Source organism: Strigops habroptila, chromosome 1 (assembly GCF_004027225.2).
Source record: "Strigops habroptila isolate Jane chromosome 1, bStrHab1.2.pri, whole genome shotgun sequence".
In the NCBI taxonomy this organism is placed as follows: domain Eukaryota; kingdom Metazoa; phylum Chordata; class Aves; order Psittaciformes; family Psittacidae; genus Strigops; species Strigops habroptila.
Genome location: NC_044277.2, coordinates 13888421 through 13911616, shown reverse-complemented (window position 1 = coordinate 13911616; position 23196 = coordinate 13888421). Strand labels below are relative to the sequence as shown.

Sequence of the window (23196 nt, the reverse complement as noted above, 5' to 3'; positions counted from 1 at the left end):
AACACATCAGTCCTCAAAGAGATACTGCTTTATTGGCTCTATGAGTTATGAGGGACTACTTTGAAAACTTAGAATGGTTGCAAGAATTGCAACAGGACACAAGGGCATCCACACCTACTTTGTTGAGGGCAAATCCAAACCACTTCTAAGTTATCCCACTTTCAATGTGGTTTGACAACCAGATGGCATACACAGTTTATGGACACAAGGCATGTCAGTACAACGATCTGAAGTTGAGTCAAACTCATTTGTTGTCCATGTTAGGACCCTGCAGTTACAGTTTCAGTGCTTTCCAATAACCTCCTGCACAGGACAAGCACATGACTGGTCACTGTGGTTTACAGAAACCAAAAGAAGTTCAATATTCCAGCTGTGATTCTGGTCCAAGGTCGGATCTGGCAGCTTCACTTTTCTGCACTCAGAAAAGGCCAATAATTATTGAAAACCAGCAAGCTGCATATTTTATTTTTTTTAACCCATGTATCAGTCTAGAATTAGCAAATCCTCAAATTCTTTGGGAAAACTGTTTAATCATTTTGATATATTTTTGAGAGATACTACCAAAAGATACTCCTTCCACAGTTCTCGCTACCAACTATAATTGCAGGTTTGTACAAGTGAGCGGTTCAGACTATGGTTGTTTATACTGTTCTTTTACAGTGGGTAATTCATCAAGGTACAGAATGGATCCAGCACATCAAAGCTTTTGCCATACAAAACTGTTAACGGCACTGCAGCTTACAGCATTTCTTTCTGCCAGATGGATGATCATATTGGTGTAACAGTTCCCAGCTATTTTTGCAAGTCAACAATAGACTGTACAAGATTTAGTGGATGCTCTAGCTAGAGCTTGCTTACATAAAGAGTATGCAAATACTTGCTTACTACTGAAGGATTCACTCAGATGGGATGTAAAAAAACATATTCTAAATTGCTTTACATTTTTGAGATTACTATGGCTAAGAAGAGATGAAGTTTCCATCTTTTCCTGTAAGTCGTATTCTGACATCTGGCATTCCAGAACAAGTAATAAATGCTCAGATACGGTAATTGTTATTTTACTGACAACTAAACCAGCTCTCTAATAAAGGGGAAAAACAAACAAACAAAGAGTCAGTCCTGAAGCACACCTGGTGAAAATAAGCAGTCTGTCAGGGAAATGAAAGCCAGGCGTCATTCATCAAATTCAACACAATAAAAAGGCTCTGTGAGTTCTTCAGAAGTGGTGTCTCTGAAGGTCAGAACTGTAGTGCAACAGTAGGGATCTGTAAGTAAATACTGCAAGTTTTTCAAAGCAGGCTTCCATCAATGCTGACAGAAATATCTCAATCTGGGGTTGTTCAGCCTAGAGAAAAGAAGGCTCCAAGGAGACCTTAGAGCAGCCTTTCAGTTCTTAAAAGGTGCCTATAAGAGAGATAGGGGCAGACTTTTTAGCAGGATCTGCTGCAATAGGACAGAGGTAATGCTTTTAAACTAAAAGAGGGGAGATTCAGACTAAATATAAGAAAATTTTTACAATGAGGGTGGTGAAGCACTGAAACAGATTGGCCAGAGAGGTGGTAGATGCCCCATCTCTATAAACATTCAAAGTCAGGTTGGTCGGGGCTCTGAGCAACCTGGTCTAGTGGAAGATGTCCCTGCTTATTACAGGGGGTTGGACTAGATGGCCTTTAAGGTCCCTTTCAGCTATTCTATTATTCTATGGATCAAACTCTAGTCAGACATTGGAACAGGCTTCCCAGGGAAGCGGTGGAAGCACCATCCCTGGAAATGTTCAAAAAACATGTAGATGAGGCCCTTAGTGACATGGTTTAGTGGAGGACTTGGCGGTCCTGGAGTTACGGTTGGACTTGATCTTAAAGGTTGTTTCCAACCTAGTTGATTCTACGAAACACCACAAGTCTTGCTTACGTATGAAAACTGAAACAGACTCACATGGGCATATATTGTGCTCATTTAGGTTGCACTGTCTGGACTCAAAAGTATTTGTGCTACCAAATAACCCAGAAAATCAATTTTTTAACTAAAACATTAACTAAGTGTCAGTAAAAACTACAAGCTCAAGGCACATAGTTTTCTCCTTCACCAGTCTGGTGGATTTTGTGTGTGTTTAGTGGGGTTTTTTAAATACCCTGATTACTCCCTCGCATCTTAAAATGTTCATCTCTTCTAGTACGAAACACATCACCACGGCTGAGCACATGAAAAGTCAATATTAAAGCTGCACTGCTTAGATCTCAGAAATCGGGAAATGTCAGCTTTCAGGTTGCACAAGCGCTCTTATCTCCGTCCTTTACTCATGCATATTACCACAGAGACTTTGGCTATGTGTTCACATAGTGGCTGCTCAGATATGTGAGTTTTCCTTCTGGAAGACTGAGAACAAAAGAAATGTTGGAAGGCAGGAGGGTATTTGGAGGGAATATTCCTGTACTCACACTCCTCCCTAAGCTCTGCTTTTGGACTACAAGAGAATTCTAGGCTAGATGCATCTTTGGCCTGATGTGGCACACTCGTAACCACAGCTACCTCATTGCTTTTAAAATGCATACAGTGTGTCTTTGAAAACCATGTGTTCTGAGGTTTGAGAGAAAATCCATGAAAATTATTACAACACATGGAAACTGCATATACAACGTATTATTTGTAAGAAATTAAGCTTACTGATAATTATTTTCTATATAAGGAATGATAGCTTACTTTTAGCTTGAAAATTTCATTTGTAAATAAAGCAATATCAGAAGAAAATTAAAGCTTCCATAAAAGCATACTCTTGATCCACAGAATAGCAGCAGCCCCTCTAAACAGACATTCCCTTTACAGAGACAAGAGTACAATGCAGCCAATAGAGAGATTCATAATGATTAGGCACTGCATATATTCCTAACAAAGGAGACCAAATACATGTTTCAGTACACATATACAGCACAGGTGTTGATGACTATGATTATAGCTGCTTGACACCTTTCATAATCATTAAGTGTTGCTGAACCACAACCACTGAGGCTGAAAATTTCCATGGCAGTTATTTTGCATCAGACTGATTTTTGGTAGGCTTAACTGTTGTTGCCAGAATTTCAGTGGTTTTCAATACAAGGTCAGGAAAAATATTTGCAGTTCAGTTAAAAGAATTAACTAACTATTGGGAGGAAGAAAAAATCCCCACAGTTTCTAGCTGGAAAGCGTAACTTGAGAGTAAGCCTCGAGCAGACATGCTGTCTTCATGAGGATGAAGAACATGAAATGTGTTCATCCTAGAACCTTTCAGAACAGAAACATTTCAGTCTGCAATTACTCAAACAGGCCGACTCAAAAAGTCATTTCAAGTGACTGTGCATGCTCCAACGCTGGGCTAGGGGACAGAGTCAACCAAGCCAGGCAATGCCTTTGCATAGCCAGATACAATAAGAAAACAAAACTGTGCCTCCTGTACTTCTAAAGGTTTCCACTACTGGAAAAGATGGCTGTTCAACAGAAAGACCAAATATCTGAAATCAGAAGGAAAAAATGGAAACTCCCAGTTAGATATGACAAAAACAGAGCTTGGATTTGCAACAGTACCTGAAACAGACTCAAATCTTCTTCTTTTGTCAGCCACTTGCTATGAAATTCATTGGCAAAATGAAGCCTTCATTGTCCTCCAGTGACTGGCCACTGCAGAACACTAGAAACCACCACATACATCTGTGATCACCATAAGCAGTCAGGGATAGCTCCACTGAATCCATCTGGTGATGAGCAATGTGGGAATCAATGCCGTGCAACACCGTGAGTTCAAGCTGCAGTTTGTGGGTGCATATGCACTGAAATATGCATTCCTCCACTGCAGTATCACAGGCTGTTCCCTCATAAAGCTCTACCTCACTCATGGCCTGGAGAGAAGACTGCTCATAAATACTCCATGTGATCCTTCACCTAGCTTGAGCGCTGTGCTTAGGCAAAGCTGTGTCATGCTGCAACAGTGCAGGTCTACAAATTATGAAAGCAATATTAAAGGTACAGGAAATTAGACTCAAACAATCCAGTGTCAGTGTTTCTCCTTGAACCATTCACACAGCAGTTTAAGATTTAGCCTTGTCAAAAAACAAAGTCTGGTGCAGTTTATGGCCAATGCACTCTTTTGACCTGAGCAGGTAACTGTTTCTGCTTTTGTTAAAGGAGATTAATGCACCAAGATAAAACCTCCTGAAAACCTACAGTCCTCGAATTACTTTTCTGCATGGACACCAGAAAACACCTGAACTTCACAATCTGAATCCCGCAAGAGCTTTTGCAAAATCTCAAATCCTGAGATTAGGTAATCTATTTAAACCCAAAGTAGCCACACACACAGGAAAAAAGAAGCAATGGCATTTGCACAAGGAGAACATACTCTTGTGTAAAAATGGGACAAGCACAGCCAGTGTGCGCCCTGCTTTTCTTCAGACTGATTTGATGTCTGCACTTTGCAGCATTAAGCCCTATCCCAGCAGCTCAGTATTAGATCAGGAAATCTTAAGGCACTATTGTATTTAGTGTATGGAGGCCAAAGATAGCTCCATGATTAAAATCCTCCTATTGATCTTATCCAGGCTACATCAGTTGAATGCCACACATCTCTGAATGGGAAAAAAATACTTGAAGTGTTACGTCTTCAGAACAAAGTGATCTTCAAATAGTTATTTTCATTATCATTTTTATGACAGTGGCAAGAGCCACTTCTGATGTTGCAAATGTAAGGAAATGCATAGCATGACATAGGAATTAGATATCTGCCCTACAGTGCTTTTTACAGCAATTCCCAGGCAACAGCTCTAGAAGTCAGTCTCCTACCAGGCTGTAGGTTCTGGTACCTGTTCCAGCAAGAGAGCATCACATGCAGCTTCAGCAACAAATGTTTACATGATCTACAAAGAATGTGTAAATAGACATGGGAAACATGCTATTAATAGGTTATGTGGGAAATCTTATACAGAAATGGTGCCTAAGAAGTGAATTAAAGGAATGTCAGGTATGTGAGCATGTATCAGCATCCCACTGGACTCAAGAGAAACGTGCAATAGATTGTTTACTGACATCATCTTTGTGTATGTCACATTTGGTACATTTGCAAAATTCAAGTCATAGGGGAATTCTAAAAGAAGACAGAGGAGGACTTCAAATCTCCAAGTCAGACTTTCTATATTACATGCATCTAGCCTAACATGCTCTCTGCTCAAACACAGGAAAATATAATAGATTCAAACCCTAGGAGAGCTGTCAGGAAAACACACATTACACATATAAATTACTAACTGGTTTTACCATGTAGTTTTCTCAGCACAAGTACTTACCCCAAATGTGATGTTTACAACAGGGATAAACCTAGCAGCATGCAGGACTGTTCACATCCAGCTTGAAGTGGGAATACAAAGGTAAGTTGCCCTTATCTCTCAAGTTTTACCCTAGACCTAGTCTGACATACAGATTGTAGGAAAAGCCACGTGTAGAGCACAGGAAGAACAGCTGGGTAAGTGGCAGATTATTTCAGCTCCAGTTTTGCTAATAAGTTTCTCCTGCTACATGGGGTGCCTGGTTCATTTGAGCTCCCCAGGGGCCTTTGCTTCTTAAGGCCTAGACTCTCAAGAAGTAGAAAACCAAACCCACAAATACAAATCACTCCCTACCCAAATTCATACAACGAGGCTGTAGAGTATCCCGGAATCTAGAGACTGCAGATACGCTGCTGTGTCTATGCAGCCCGGGTGCTGCATGCGCACATGCACATGTATTTTTCCACCCACCTTCCTCACCTTTTAAAAACTTGATTTTGCCAGTATCTACCCTTTTTCCTAGTAAGCACTTCACTGCGGAATGACCTGCAAAGCCAGGATTCATTTTCCAATTGCTGAATCGCTCAAGCTTCCAATTTCAGCTTTTGAACGCACGCTCTTGTCCTGCTAAGTCCCTATACCCAGTTATCAAGTCACCTATCAACCTTCCTTTCAGTAGCTTCATCTCCTGTAACATGACAACACAAGGCTCATCTTCCAGGCTTGGGAAAAGGCTGGGCTCCGCCTTCCATCTACTTCTATGCTATTCTTAGAATGAAAACATCACAACTGGACACAGTATCTTAGTAGAGACTTAAGTGACCTGACCTGTGCACAACAGTCCCTGTTATTCAATGTAACTTTTACAAGAAGAGATTACACTAGTCCCATTAGCTTTGCATTTAGAGTACAAGTAAGATGGCTACCTATAGCAACTCCCAATTTATTTTCTTCTTTGACAGCCTGCTTTCCAAGGGAGAAAAGGCCATACACATCCAGGAGGAAGGAATTTCTCATATATTGCACTACATTTGGCTACAATAAAGCAAATTTTCTCCGAACCACTTAGCTAGATTATTTACACCACACTTGTACCATTAACCCTTCCTGCTAATTGTTTGCTACCACATCAACTGCAACACTCAGGCAACCAACACAGAAAGCCTGAACGATGCTGCACAACCAGCTGAACCAGGGGACACCGATAAAGGCCCTTTTCATTAGTGTCTCCCTGCTGCGTACAGGCATCTGTCAGTGAACCAGCCCGACTCCAGCACGCAGCATACAGAATTAAAAGGCACATGTTTAATTAAGATGTTATGTGATCCTAAGCTGTGTGCTTTGGGGGCAAACCAAGATACTGTATTTCACGTGGTAGCTGTACACTACTAAACTTGTACCCTTGCCAACAGAAAAGAAAAAAGAAAGAAAAAAGCACCAGGTTAGTTTGACAGGCTGGGCATCAGGATGACTGGTATTAACTGTACAATGCAATTCTTTGTTGACAGAAGCCCAAATTAACTGTTCCATTATTTTGGCAGGATTGGCAAGAGGCTAACAGGTCTGTAGCTCCTTGTGTTCAGTGTAATAAAAAGAAAAAAATCCCAGAAGGAAGCTTTCTCCATGAGAGGGACTTGGAATGAGTCACTATGATATTGGTCTGAATATGGCTTAATGTGACATAAAAAAGGACCGCACACACCTGTGAATGGCAAATGCAGAAGTAGATTAGCTTCTGATAATGTTTACAGGTGACATCCATCACAATCAAGCTGTCTTGTCTTTGTTTTTGATAAGCCAATATATGACAAGCTTTATCTACATGCATACAGCATCCATAAACCAATGGACACAAGCATTTTAGCACTGCAATTTAACTAGCGCTTGACAGTGGATTGGATTGCAGTACTTCATAGGTTTGATATGCTCGGATCAGATTGTCACATTCCTGGCGCTTCTCCAGACAGTGTTTATACTTAGCAACAGCTACAAAAAATTAGAACATGTAACAAACATTTCCTTGTAGGCCATTTGGGATTATTCAACATTTGGCACCATTTTTTAAATAACCTTATTAATCCATCTTCAGGTTCTGAGCTGTTTGTTATATTTAGACCACAAACATGTACTGCAAAATAAAATCTACATAACCTATGCAAAGCAAACATTACAAAGTGTACTTTCAACATGATAGTCAAGGAAAACTTTGACTAAACAGAACACCTGAGCCAACAGTCAAAACCCAACTGGACATGATCCTGGACAACCTGTTCTGGCTGACCCTGCTTGAGCAGGGGGGTTGGACTGATCTCAAAAGGACCCTTCCAACCTAAATAACTCCATGATTTGATGATTTTAACCTGTGAACAGGTAAGTAACCTCAATTCCGCAATTCACTGCACCCAACAAACCTGCAGAGAAAGTGACTGGGGTTTACACACATAAACTTGTTTGGGGGATCAGACACATCTGTAAAAGACCTCCTAATCACAGCACAACGTCACCAGGCCCTGCGCAATGCAGGTGCCCTGTCAGCACAGCTGACAGGACTGGGATTACACTGACAGCTTGTCTCAAATACATGGCACACTGACAAAAGATACACATTTCCTCAAGGGATCATTGTTCGGCGTTTCACAAAACAGAACAAACCCTCAGATTTCCCTTGGGGGAGCATTTGGATTTTTTTTTAGTCAGTGATTAAGCAGCAGCATTTTTGTCTGTGGAACTTGGAGGCTTCTCTTACCAACCGGGTGGGCAGGAATTCCACTGTGCTTTAAGCTGAGCTGTGGGGGAACAGGGCAAGGTCTGCACAGCCTGTAAGTTGCAGGCTCCTGAGGTTCTGAAGACTTCTGTGGGATAGATCACATTCTGATCTGGGGCTTGGGTTTCTTTCAGAGTCTTTTTATTTGGGTTTGTGATCCTTTAACCCTGCTTCTGCTGTAAACATGCAGCAATGTAGTCCTGAAAGACTGAAATGCACAGCAGACTGTAACAGCAGCCACTGAAGTTCAGCCAGAACAGAGCACCTGATTTTCAGCAAGAACACAGCCCTCAAATGTATGCGTTCACATACTGGATTATGTTAGATTGTAGCTGTGGTTAATAAGAAGCCATTAGAACAGGAGTCCCCCAAGTTTTATGTGAGGTTAACCACTTAATGTTGATTGCTGTATAACAGAGTTTGCCTCTGATAAGTACTTTGGGACTCAGAAAGGTTAATGAAACCTCAGGGGAGGGAAGACTGTATTTTGCTGGGGTTTTTGAAGGAGTCACATCTTTAGTGTACCTTGTTAAGAAGATTCATGAATTAATCTACATATCCTTGTTTCAGACGAAAATGGCTTATGAAGTTCCTAACATTTGTGTGTCTAGGCTCACTTCTATATGTGTAGGGCTCTCTTCACAGTTAGCAAAATCATAGAATCACTGGTCAAGCACAATTTGCCCTTAGCGAAGCCATGTCGGCTCTCAACAATCACCCCCTTATTGTCCATGTGCCTTAGCATATTTTCCAGGAGGATCTGCTCCATGATGTTGCCAGGCACTGAGGACAGACTGACTGGGCTGTAGTTCCCCAGGTATTCCTTTTTTTCCCCCCTTTTAGAAACGGGCTTATACTTCTCCCATTATCAATTAAAAGACACAAGTTTCTCACAGTGGATTCCCCTTTTTGAGTAGCAAGCAATTCTCCTGGCTGCACACAGAAGGACAGGAAGCCTACTCCTGCATCAGCTAAGTGCCGATCACCTCTAGGATCTGAGGAATCACACAAACACTTCACAGGGTGTGCAGATCCTTATTGGGTGAAGGGCTGAAAAATCAATGCTTGAAAGCAGTAAGGGCTGGACAGATTCCAGCCTTTTTTGTTGCTGTTGTTGTTCGAAGAGCTCCTTCCACTGAATTCCGAAGAAAATGCTGCAGCTAGGTCCTTATATCTTTGCTAAAAGAGCCATGAATTTGTGACCTCCCTCTGCTGTGCATCCTGCAATAACAAGGATAAAGCTCAGTGTCAAGTGCACTGAACCGGACCCTGTCAGACTTTCAACCTGTTCAATTAACTATATCAAATCAAACAATTTTCACTGGAGCACTGGAAGGCACTTCTTTTTTTACTGAAGGCTATTCCCTTGGCAAATCTTGACTTTCTGAGGCCAGCTGTTTTAGCACTTGAGCAGTTAAAAAAAGAATGCAGCTTTGGATTTTATTTTTATTATAATACAGGCGAGATAGGGAAGAAAGAAGTGCTTTTTCCTCCGGTCCCTTTGTTTTCTTTACAAGGCTCAGGTGGCTGGGCTGTTATTTCCAAAACTAGAATCATTTTCAGAGAGAAGCATGAAAAAATTAGGCACCTCCCTGCAGGTATTTGGCGCCAGGTTGGACGGGGCTTTGAGCACCCTGGTCTAGTGGAAGGTGTCCCTGCCCGTGGCAGGAAGGTTGGAACTAGATGATTTTTAAGGTCCTTTCCAACCCAAACCATTCTACGGTTCTATGACATGGTAATAAGAAGAGACCGAAAGCTAGGGGTAAGGGCTGGTTGTCTTACACCCTCCTGAAGGCACTCGCCAGTGCCTACACGAACGCTGATGCTCTGCTGGGATGAGCCCCTGCAGTAACTCGGAGGGGCTCTGAGCAGAAGGCGGGCTCCAGCCCGGCGCTGCTCCCGCTGCCGCTGCGGGCGGTGTCCGGTGCGCCAGCGCCCCCCCGCGGAGCCGCGCCGCGCCGCACCCGCCGGAGCAGGCGAGCTGCGGTTCGGGCTGTGCAGAGGAGCAGGTAAAACACCCGCAGCTCTCCCAAGCGCATTTCCAGTTCTTTCTAAACTCCATCCCGGAGGCACTGGGCAGCCTGCGTGCTTTTGCTCAGGGTCAGCGGGGCAGCTCGGGGCACTTGCACAGGGCGAGCCCAGCTCTCGGGGTGGGAAAGCAGAACGCAGCTGAGAACGTGGGGACCTGACAGAGGGCAACACTTGAGAGAGGAGTTAATCCACTTCTGCAAGAGCGGATTTGTTGTCTACATGTGTATTAATAAAACAGAGACTGCGAGGAAGCTGGAATCACAGCAGAACTGGAGGATGTCTGGCTTGGGAAGAGTGGCAGGGGATTGATTAGACAACGGTGAGAGCTGGAGGCGAGAGAAGGAACACAACGAGCCGCAGACCGATGGGATCAGAGAGATTGAACATGCACTCGCTCGCTTGTGTCACAAAACAGAAGTCACACTCTCGGCTGTGGCTTCCTCCAGGTTCACATTTCAGGAGAGTTTCCTTCTGTGTTTCACCATCAGGTTAGCTGCATTATTACACTGGGGAACACAGCCAAATAATTATAAGATTACACTGAGACTAAATCCCCGTGTCATGAATAGCACATGCTGGCAAAGTAACAAGCTGAAATAAAAAGAATCAGCTCTCGCTGCTTACTGGTATCACAAACACCCACTAAGCAGCAAATTAATTCATTTCTTCAAAGTGAAGAATTGCGAGGTCCTCTAACAACTCCTCCATTTAATCACTGACATTTTCCCCATCTAGTTTTCCTTACCTACAGCTGAGCCATACAACTGACTTCATGTCTGCACAGCAAAGACGACAGATACTCCTTTCCAGATAAAAGCACAAGTAATCTGAAGGGATACCCTCCAGTACCTCCCATTTTTGTCCTGGTTCCTACCAGAATGGGAACCAGGACTTCTGAAGCACGGAAGGAAAGCCTGACTTGGTAGGAAATGGGAGCCCAGCAGTTTAACCAAGCTGAAAAAATAAGTTCCAGACTCAACACATACAGCAGTTTTAAAAAAGCAACACAGAATTCCAGCTTAATGAGGCTTTGGGTCAGGGCACAATACTTCAAGTCAGCACAAGTCATAGGAAGGCCTAAATATTGAATGGCTACTTCTAAACTAAGGATCCCATCCTTTGAGTGGAAAGACTCCAGGCTGCTCTGCACCATGCTGAAGTAGTTCATCAGTGTTAATCAAGTGGGGAAATAAAAAACAGGAAATAAAGAAGTGCCATCAGGGTTAACAATCCTACATGCTATGGCTTCAAGCTGTTCCTTGGAGGTCCTCCAAGTAACAACAGTGCTTCACTCTGCGTAGCTCCTAGATAATGGGATCACACAGCCTAGGGATCGATCAAGGAACATGGCAAAGTAATAACGTAATCACAAACAGTTGGTGATGGTTCCAAAAACCTATAGAAAAAGAACTTCCTAAGAAATAAAATGAGAGGGCAGCGTATTTGGCAAAACGTTCGAACTATTATTGAAGCAATCAATACCCCTGTAAAGCAGCTAAGGAAAAAATAGTTGATAAAAAGCATGCTTTGAAAAGGACATGTGTCGGGTCACGAAACAGGGTGGGCAAAGAAACAGACTGAACACAAAAGAGTACTTTCATAACATCTTCACTATATTAAGTCCACTAAATTCTTCTGTTTGGAGGCATCCCTCACCCCTCCATTGATTACTTCAATTTACTCTTACCCTTGGTCTTACGAATCTCAATTAGTTGGTTGCCTGAGTCACCTAAGATAGATAGGGTAAAAGCACCCAAAGGCTAAGTCAGTAGCTCCTAAGCTTTTTGGCTCTGTCAGTGGATCACAATCAGTGTTCAGTTCTTCTTGCAGATACACTGTGCAGCCTTATCAGCAAACTAGGAAATATCACAAAGCTTTACGGTTTGAGAATTTCTGAAATAGGCTTTGCTAACATACTTGATACAGTTTTCCATATCTTATCCTAATTCACATTTTTAGCTTCCCTCAGAGTAAGAAACAGAAATTGATATTGAAAGTGGCTGCCACAGTGAGAGGTTCCAGAAGTGAGTTTTACACGATACTGATGCGAATCAGTGTTTTGTAGAGAACACAGTGGATGAGGTTTACAAAGACCGTACAACAAAGATCTTTTCAAGGAGAAGGGTAAAAGATGATACGATCTCTAGTGAGTAGAAGTCGACTAAAATAAATAGAACAAGATTAAATTAAAAAAGAAAAAAACCCTTGTGTTAGAGGGAAGTAATAATCCAATTATCATTGCATATAATTATGAAACATTAATTCCTGAACATCTGACAGCACTTGAGGAGTAAGTACTGAGGAGCAAGTATACACTGGTTCAAATGAAGAGCAATATACCTTTTCCTCCTGCCACCTAAATACTCACACTCTAAGGGTACAAAATAACTTATCTAAGCTAAGCTGACAGGGGGTTTCAAATCTGAAGCTAAAGGACAGAATTATACTTCTCAGTTCAAAGATAATTTAGATTCTGTGTGATACATCAGGTAGGAGTAGAAGCTACAGCAAATCTCGCTACCATGGCTCTTACTGAATTCTTATATAGCAACAGAGTAAAAAAGAGGCAAGTAGAGTGCAAGTCACTTCTAAGTATGCTGTAGAGCAATCATTTATTGAAACCATGAGAGATCCTGCCAGATAGTTACAAGTGGAGAGAGCATACCAAGGAAAAGCAACCAGACCAAGAAATACCCAGTAAGACAGGAAACAGTGTAAAACATTCATCAGCTACTTGCACAGCAGATCTCACAGCTGTGAACGGAGCAGGAGTGTGGAAACCGTTCATTCTGAATTTAGTCAATATAGAGGCAATAACATTAATATGTCGTTGGCAAGCAAGGCCAAAAATGCCTCAATCACCCTTCAGCAAGTTCCCTCCCTATTAAACAGATAATAATATCACTTCTTCCACACAGGATTTTATGTAACAAGTAATGGCATTAGGCACTCCTCACTGGTTTGTGCACAGAGGAGAAGATGGCTCCACTGCACAACTAATTGACTTGATTTCTTCTTATGTAGATAGGGTCTAGTTCTCCTAAGCACAAGCAGCGAGTTGGTTTAGCAATGCAGAGCAATGAAGGCTGTCGTGGCAGCTAGTTAGAAAACATTCTCCTGTTCCAGATTTACAAACACCAAACAAACAACATAAAAGGATGTCTTTCTTCCACAGATTATTTTTCACAGAAAAGCCAATTTATCTGAAAATAATAAGCTATGCTGATACTTAAGTTACAACTTCCATGAAGTATTCAAGTGTCTCATTGTCCCCTTCTCAGCTGCAGATGAGCCTTCCTGGTCATACCAGATGTCTCATGAGCCAGTACAGTTTTGCCTCTTGTTGTGGAAGTTCGCTACATATTGCATGAGCTATAATGTGACTGCAAAGCCAGACCCGGGAACCATTCCTGAGACACGAGAGATTACTTTCATGCAAGATTTTCTTTATCGGTAAAAGGCTGAATAATGAATATTAGATTTCCACTTTCCAACTATTTGGCTCTTCCAACTTCTTTCACTTCCACGTTATATAAACACAGGGTTACATGAATATATTTCTGATATTATTTTCTGTGCAAAAAGAACAGTTGACACATATTATGCAAACAGGAGCCTTATCCCAACGCCCATCTCTCTTTGATATGTTCCACATGTTAAAAATTGAGAGCAGCCAAGTATGAAAGAGGGAAAACTCTTTAGTCACTCACATTTTCCAACACGAGCATCACAGCTCTACAAAGAATGCTGCAAGTAAGTCTGACCTTACCCAGGCAGCAGAATAAAAACTCTCTCCAGGGTGAAGCAGTGATTTTATTTTGATTTTAAACATCAGATGGATGTAGTCAGGATTCATCTGACAGCCCAGCAACCAACACTGCTGTTAAGACCTCACTGAAAGAGGAGGGAAAAAGTGGCATAAATAAGGACCATGACAAGGCTGGCTTAAGCTTTGCACCATGAAGAAGGGAAGGGCTTCACAGAGATGGCTAGAGATGGAAATTGCTTCTACAACACCACTATCAGATGAACACTGCTTGGAAGGAGAGACCTATTGTGCTGAAAAGCATTGTCAAATGTAAAACAAGGAAGATAACTAATATTTTATCATAAATACCTTCCATTTGGACACAATGAAGGTTCTTTTTTGTTTCTACTAAAAACCTCTTTTCTTCTTCTGTGAATAAACTAGATGCTTTCTGAGATATACGACAGTGCTGTGGAATGCTTAAAACTTGCTACAGGTTTGGGACCAAGCAGAGAAAAATGTGGTAATCAAAACTTTAATAATGTTTTAAAGGAGGCTAAAGTACTTCCTACAATATCTTGCCCTGACCCAGGACCTTCTTCACTTGGTACGAGTCCTACGCCTGCTCATAAAAACAGTCCTCTACCAACAACAAACAACCTAGAGGGTAGGTTGTGACCAGTTAATAAGGGACAATAAAACAATGTCCAATAAAATAAGCTAAGAAAAGGTGCTGGTTTGTGTAGTCTTCTGCCCTGTAACTGCAGTAGGATTTGTGAGAAGGCTCTGGAGGGCCATGTATCAGGTAACACAGATCGGGGTGCACATTGGGCTGAACACCTATGGTGGTCATCTTATAGAATACCTCATTTTGCATCAGGCCTCGCATTAGGTGTGCTGTGTCACTGGCACAAGAGATACTTTGGATCAATGTGATAATCATCCATAATGGAAGGATGAAGAATAAGGAAGTTGGAATCACTTGCCAAGGGAGTGACTGGGAAGCAAGCAGTTGTTCCAAATGAAATGGACCTGTTAACAGGAAGACTTCTCTGGCTCAAACAACAACCTTTATACATACATCACAACACCTTTAACAACACTGGCATCTTCATCTCTGTTGTACAGATGCTGAAACATGTATGAGGAAGATGAATGCTATCAAAAGGTCACAACATGATGAATAAAGTCACCTGGTTTTGGTCACCCTCACTGCCCCAGAGGTAGGAATGAAACCCAGGCCTCCTGCACTCCACTGCACAGCTTTCATCCCCAAGTCACTGCACTGGTTGCAGCACAAAACTCAGCTGAGTTCAATGAAATAAAGGGCATAATTAAACTATCTATGTGTCCTGGAAATCAGAAAGCTATCTGGCAACGCTTTGGTAAGAAAAAGAAACCCTTTCTCTGTATGGAGAGAGTAACTTAGACCCTGAGGATTCAGTGTGTGTCCTAAGAATACCAGAATAACCTGAAATGGAACCAAGATTTCTCCAAATTCCAGTGTAATATCTTAAACCATGAGACCATCCCTTCACCGACATGCTAAATAACATAAGCATTTCAGCTGATACGATGAACCCCTCACATCTGCAAAGATGTTATTGAAGTGAAAAAAATAAACCAATTGGTATTTAAAAGCAAGATTTAATATGAATTTCATAAAAAATATATGTCAACATAGCTGATTTAATGCAAGCATCTTTAGAGGTTATAGAGTTAGCCCGATTTCAAGGCTATTTGGAGCAGGTTTTCAGTAGCATTTCATATTTAATTTTCCAAGGTGCCATTTGGTATTTAATGAATATTCAGAAGTTGTGGACCCTTCTAAAACTAAAAAGAGGTTTCCTGGAGTCCTGTTCCTTTCCTCTCTAAAAGTTTAATTTAAAAAGGCTTGAGTCCTTTCAAGGGCCTCCTATCAAATTCCTCCCCTTGGACCAAGTTACCTCTTGGGTATTACTTTGACAGAATGAGGTTTACTTAATGATCATAGCATTAAAACCTCATGCTTTGCAGACCTGCATTAGCACACTGGGGAACATGGCATAAAAACAAGACGTAAAGCAGGGTTTCTTTCCTTCCTTCCATCCTTCCAACAAATCATACCTCAAGAAGCAGTTACTTAGACATCTTCCTTATTACTTTGTCAACAGACCATTTTCCCCAAAACAGGCATTCCTTAGCCATTCTGTGCCCAGTCTTGCTCTTATTAATGCTGAGACATTGCAAACATCTTCATTTGTTTCAATGGTACAGGATAAAAAAGTCAAAGCACAACTCATCTCTCAAGCTCTCCCTAATAACTTAAAAGTATTGCTGCCTGGCAAATTCAAATGTACACTGAAATCAAGGTCCATTTCTCAGGTTTGACCCCCGAATTGTACTGGTATAAAATGCGTGTCAAAAGCTATCCAGTCAGAGCAACTTTTTATGTCTCCTCACACTGGTGTCAACACCAACACCAGTTGTAGTGCCTCCAGTGACTTGGCCCTTCCATTACATTGCCTTCTTGTTCGTACAGGCCACTGTCATCTTTGTTCTCTCCTTTTTATTGTCTAATTATCCTACCACTGCTAATTCCTATGAGGTGCCCTTAGATCTCACTTAGTATTAGTCCCTCAAATTCTTTTGGTTCTGGGTGTGGGTCCAGCACCATGAAAATGACCTCTGGTCTGTGCTGAGTAAGTTAACCAAGTGTTCCACTCCCTGAACTCAAGGATTTCGTGTATAAGAATTGCCTCACAATTTCTTATCAGACCTTTCCATATTTAATTCTCACCAACTGGCTGCAAAATGCAGTTCACTGGTTCTGAGGTAACTACTCAGTAAGCACTCACCAGATCATAGGACCACAGAAGAATTCAGGTTGGAAGGGACCCCAGCAGGTTTCTAGCCAAACCTCCTGCTCAAAGCAGGGTCAGCTATGAGATCAGATCAGGTTTCTCAAGGTTTTATCTAGCTGGGGCTTGAAACCTTTCCAGGGCAGAGACTGTGCAACCTCTCTGAGGAACCTGTTCCAAAGCCCAACAGTCCTCATGGGGAATAAGTTTCTCCTTACCTTCAGCCTCAGCCTCTTGTTTCAACTCAAGGCTGGTATCCCTCGTATATCACTGTGAAGGCTCTGGCTCCATTTTTTTGATAACATCCTTCTACACATTGGGGGCTGCTGCTAGTCCCTGCATCCTGCCTCAGCAAGCTGCTTCCCTAGACTGAACAAGCCCAGGCCTCTCAAGCCCTGGTCACAGGGCATGTGCTCCAGCCCCGAGCATCTTGGTGGCCCTCACCCAAACTTGCACTGGAGATCCAAGAACTGGAGTCTAAAAAGTGCAGAGTAAAGGGGAATAACAACTATCCTTGATCAGCTCACTATGCTCCTATTAATACTGCCCGTGATTCTTTTAGCATTCTTTGCTGCCAAAACACAACACTGGTTCATTCCACCTTCCTGACAATCAAGACCACTGGTCCTCTTCACCAAAGCCACTTTCCAGCCAGCCAGAGTGCGAGGGGCTCGGCCTTCCTGGCTGGAGGACTTTGCATTTGTCCTTGTTGAATTTCACAAGGCTCCTGTGGATGCATTCCTCCAGCCTGTGTCTGGTCCCTATGCCTAGGTCCCTACCATTAGCAGCCCTACCCTTGAATTTGACTGTTACCCCCAGTTTGGTGTCATCTGCAAATCTGATGAGAGTACACTCTCTCCCATGGCACCCTCAAGATCACCACTGATATGAAGATCTTTTTTTCTTATTAGGTAAGTCACGAGATGAAGCTTTTTTTTCTTATGCATCTGCAGCTGCCCTTTGTCGGGAGTAGTAACAAGGTATAAAATCTCCACAAAGGAAAGGACATTTTGGGTTGCATTTTTGCCCCCGAGTCAATAAATTGCAATCAGCAACTAAGAGTCCCAAGTAAAATGCCACACTTTTCAACACCTGTGGTTAACAATTGCTAGATATATTTGCCCAGGACTATTTTCCTGGCTAATGACCATGCCTTAGATTTGATCTTCAAATAAAGTTTAAATATCCTTTTCATGTCACTTTCCTCAAGTTCTTTTCCATCATATTTTTCCATATCAAAGCAGCCTGTAAAGTCACTTCAATTCCTGAGAAATTTTCAACAATCACATCACCTTTCCATAGCCATATCTGGAAACAGTTCCATTACCTTGGCTTAATCCATTAGTTTCCATGCTCCTTTCATGCTCTACTTTTTTTGAGCCACACATCCACTGTTCTATCCCCTTATTAGATTTCAAATAATTGGAGTCACAGCACTGGAAATATCCTCCTGAGTTATTGATTTCACTCATAATATTATCACAATATACTTCTCTAAAATCCGTACAAACATTGATTGCCACTGAATTGAAGTTATTTTCTTTCCTGCAGACTTACTTTTCTGACACTTGTACCAATATTGTCCTTATACCTCTTTTGTGTAAAGTGAAAGGTTGATCTTGATTCTTTTTCATATAGGTCCGTAAAGTCCAAAGGTTTGCACATCTGCAATGAAACTACCAGGTTTCCATCTACGTTTATGTTGAAATGAAAACATTTCAACTCCATTTCAGTGCCTTAATTTTAAGAGCAGACAATACGATAGCAAAACAGTACTAGAAACAATTGAAAAATAGCTTCAGTATTTTCTGGTAGCGCTCTGGATGCGGTCAGCTCTGTACACATGGGTGGAGACACAGACTACATTCCTGTGGACTGCATTCAACAGTTGATGACTGAAAGGAAATGGTCACAATGGGTATGTACTAGAACTCAGCACTTGGCAAACCAATACCTCTCACATATAAGTGTGTACCCGTGTTCATGGCTACATAGTAAACAAATATCAGTAGTTTAGTCTGACACGTTTGCCATCATTCAGATGTCACCAGGAAGGAAAGAACAGCTACAGGAGTCGATGTAAACACCGCAAGTACACATATATGAAGACACAGATTGAGACATGCATTAGTTAGCAATACGTTATGGTTAAGACTGAGATTTGTATGTGAAACTCAAATCTCTGCTTGATATTAAATGGCTGAATGCCGCCACTTCAGAGAACAAACTGGTGTTCCACGTTAAACTTTTTACAGATTAATTAATGCCTAGATATGAGTAAAAATGCTATTTAATTCCCAAGTTACATCTGTATTTATATGAATCCAGTTACTCTGCTAAACTGATGTCTGTTCTAAGTGGTCAGCTAAAATATCACTACGCTAAACTGAGTAGGAGGTAACAAGTGAAGCAGATGAACAAAATCAGTATCAACTTATAAAGTAAATAAGAAAATAAAATACAATTATGCTTTTTTATATATCGTTCTATGACAAGACACCAAGTGTTGAGGATCTGAAGGTCCTGCAGGTATTTGGGGGCCAAACCATGATAGAACGAACAAATGTTTTTTAGACTAGACAAGGAAAGGGTTTGCAAGTAGGAAGCCCCCATCCAATAAAGGAAAGACTGCAAGAAAGAGTGATTGTATTCAAGCTACAGTTGGGACAGTAATCAGTTTCACTGGCTGGAAATAATAGCTTAGATTAGATTGATACTAGTAAAATAACAACTTTAAGGACTGTAAAATACTGGAATAGAGAGATGTAGACATCTCCTCCGTTTCAACTTTTCTAGAGCAAAGTTAGACAAAGGTCCATCAGAAGGAACTTGCTGTATTGATCCTGCTTCAGCCCTAGGGAGAGGCTCAGTTGGGTTTGCTTCTCATCCTATGTGTTCAGGACTCTAAGTTTAATAAAAAAAAAAAAGAAAGAAAAAAAAAGAAAGAAAAAAACCCAGAAAAATAGAACTAAAAGAACACGCTCTCAAGGTGAAACACCTCAATGAAAAAACCTCGTTTGCATTTGTCCTCCTAGGACATTTCTTAATGTTCAGGCCACAGGGTGGGGTGTATTTATTTGGAATGAACAGGGTGTAGCCCTTATCCACATACAGACTGACTTCTTTCTTCATTATATTAACCCTCAATAATCTGAAATTCGTCTTTTAGAGAGGTGGGGAAATGACTTACCACATCCTACAAAAGCTGGTATATTTTCTCCCCGCTCTATACCTTGCAACTCTCAAGTCACACAATCAACAAGAAGCCCTCACTGCGCAGTCACAATCTATTAACAACAAAGTAAAACAAATTGCCATGTTTTAAGTAAGTAAAATATTTCTGATAGTGCATACTTTACCAGTTATGTCGTGCTGTTTGAATGACTCACTGTAGATCTGATACTGATTAGGGCAATGTTTCTTCAGCCATTTGCAGACATCCTGCTGGGTCCATAATGCCACAGGCTTGGTCAGCTTCACAGTCCCGGACTAGAAACACAGAAGGAACAGAAATGATGTTTAGTCCACACACAAGTTTCAGAAATATTAATCTGTGGCATCCACACACAATATTAAAACAATAAATGCAAAATAGGAGCTGTTCTGACTGGCAGATATCCAATAATCACTATCACACAAGAGCTAGCTATTCATATACATGACTCAGGAATCACAGACACTTTAAGGTTCTTTAACATTATTGTGCATTGCATTCATGTTCCTTGCATCACAGAAACATATTGCACCATGTCTTACTTGAGTAACACTTTAAAGAGTGGCCAGCTCTGATTGCACCTGAAGGGCAATAGTTGCAGTCTTTGAAGCATTCAAATTCACAAGAGGGATGTATGTTTGTGTCACAGTTTGGACATAACCACGAAAGACCAGGAGTATCCCCAGGCCAGGAATGTTCCACGAGTGCAATTAGAAAAGATCTTGCAAAAAGCCCTTCTGCGCAAACCAGCTTGAAGACTGGTTGTGCCTGAGAAAAGGAGACTACATGCCAGTGGAGGCAGAGCTGGTGATACCGGTTCATACTGAGCATTTCAGTTGACACTCTTCCCAGTTTGGGTGATGTTTACAAGCAGGTTTCAGTTTTCTGCTTCCTTTTTACCTTTAACCCTCTTTTCTGTTTCCTTTTTTACCTTGACCCTTTAACGATCACCATTCTGTGAAATAAGCAGGACTCCTGCTTAAAACAGTCACTTCTTTATAAATAATACAAACAACCACTGTTCAATACTTTCCTGAAAATTCAGTTTTCCCATAGTTTACCTAAACAAATAGAATAACAGTTGATACATAAAACATTCATAAATTAAGTCAATTGCATTATCCTATGTATAAAGTCACATTTCATTCAATCAAACAATTCACCTTTGCACATACACTTTTTTAATCATATAAAAATGCTGCGTTCTAGATGACCTGAACTGCAGGGATTTAAAACCTCTTGTCCAAGTAGGCAAAACAACATAATAAAGAAAATATATTCAAAGTGATTCCATCTCTTTTTTTTTGCAACACAGTCTGCCCAGGAGACTAAGAAAATCTGAAGTAGATGGGCAGTGCTTATGAACAGTAAATGTTTCACACTGGACATTGCTGAGGTAAGTGCGTGTGAACACCATTTACTTCACGATTCTGTCAAAAAATTGAGTCTATGTAATAAAATCAAAGTCTCTTTGTTCCCATGCTGTGCATGCAGAATACCTGTCCTCCAGCTCCTTAGTGGTGTTGGAGGTTCAAGAGAAGTTTTTCTGCCCAGATTTGAGGTGAAGGGGGATGTCATCTCAATCATTCTTCTCCATTAGAACTCATGGCAGATTCCCTTGATATTGCCAGCCTGGGTTTATCCCAGCATTTACACAGATGTACTTTGTCAGACAGACCTTTTCAAAGTTGCTTTGAAACTTTTCATTACTGGAAGCCCAAAGAACCAAAGCAGTTTTAAGCTAGTGCTTTGCATACCCTATTAAGTCCATAAAGTACATCATGCAAAGATACTAAGTTAGAGCCAGGGAATATGGCAGAGCTAAAATTCCAACAGGCAAACATGCCCTGAATTCTTGTCCAATTTTCCCTCTTTTTCATTGCCGGGGTAGAGGTTTAATAAGGGTAGAAGTTAAATAAACAGCAGGAAAATTATAGTTTAATACAATGCACATCCCTTAGCTCACTTTTTTTGTTTTGTACAGAAATACCCTCACTGGTAACATGAATCCTGTTTCAAAGACACTAAGAGGCACCATCCACATTTAGAGGTATCACAACAATGCACAAACGCACCCCAAATAACTGATCTCCATCTTTTGCTACCACACACCAGCAGCAGGCATTATGCCTGACTGACAGACTTGGCATCCACAAAAAAACAGCCTTCCAGAGGTGTTGATGTTGCACTATAACCAGGACAGCGTGTGCTCTACCAATGTCCCTTCTGAGAAGCACATTTGTCTACTGCACATACAGAAGCCTGCTCTGGACACTGCACAAGTCTTGCTATAGGGAGAGCAAGTGCCCTGTAACTGTTCTTCACGCACCTAGGAAGATCAAAGGCTCCTCTTTGAACTTCTCGAGCCTACGTGTTACTGCTATTTGAGTCAAAGAAGAAACTGAATTTCAAAGAAGAGCCCAATATTACAGTATCAGTTCACTGATTTTTATTACACACATATATAAATGCAAACACATCAAACACATCAAAGAGAAAACCACGTAAAAATAGCCATAACACAAGCAGTCTGTCTGATTCCATAGAAATCTTGGAACAAAAGGGTCAAGACTTTGGTGTGTATCTTTATGTTGAGTTACTGTTTAAATGTCAAGATATTTCTTGAGCAGTGGAATTTTTGAAGACTAGAGGAAAGTCTGTCAGCCCTTGAAAAACAAACTGTTAACAGCTTTTCTGGTACATCACAAAAATATTTAAATTACAAATATTTGCATACAAATATATATAGCTAGCTATAGATTTACAAGCCATTTATTTCTAGCTGAAAGTACACAAGTGGTGCCAATGTTTGTTTTAACCAAGAGGTTGCTCTTTTCAGTTCAGCAACTATTCTCCTCTTAAAAGGTTTAAGCACCATCATGTTAAATAGCTGAAGAACCAGTTTATCAGCAATTACACTACAAAATTAACATTTCCCTCTTGTGCCTGCAGAACTGAAAGGCAGTTTCAAATCTAACTATTATGCTGTGCAATATACAGATCACTGCACAGCAAACATATATGCTGATTTTTACTGTCCAATATTCAGAATGATGACTGAAGCATGTTTTGACTTAAACTTGTAACTGCAGTCCAAAAAGGACATTTTTACATTGACACCATCAAGCGTTATGTTTCATTTTCTAATTCATAAGGACTTGATGAGTTGGAGGAATACAGGGGTTTTAAAGCAATGGCTATAAAAAGTATATTGTTGCTGCTTTCATTTTTGGAACATCATACCCAAAATATTTTCCAACCAGATGCTCTCAATGAAAGGCTATTAAAAATTATGCTTCCCTCCCACA

General features: G+C 41.1%; 1 protein-coding gene across 2 annotated transcripts in view; it reads right to left on the bottom strand.

Annotated features, from left to right (window-relative positions):
• Positions 1 to 23196, bottom strand: part of SAMD12 (sterile alpha motif domain containing 12) — a 172642-nt gene that overhangs the window by 108819 nt on the left and 40627 nt on the right. For both annotated transcript variants that reach the window (XM_030493885.1, XM_030493894.1), the window contains exon 3: positions 20034 to 20163. In XM_030493885.1, coding sequence (XP_030349745.1) covers positions 20034 to 20163 — 130 coding nt within the window. The remainder of the gene's footprint in view (positions 1 to 20033; positions 20164 to 23196) is intronic.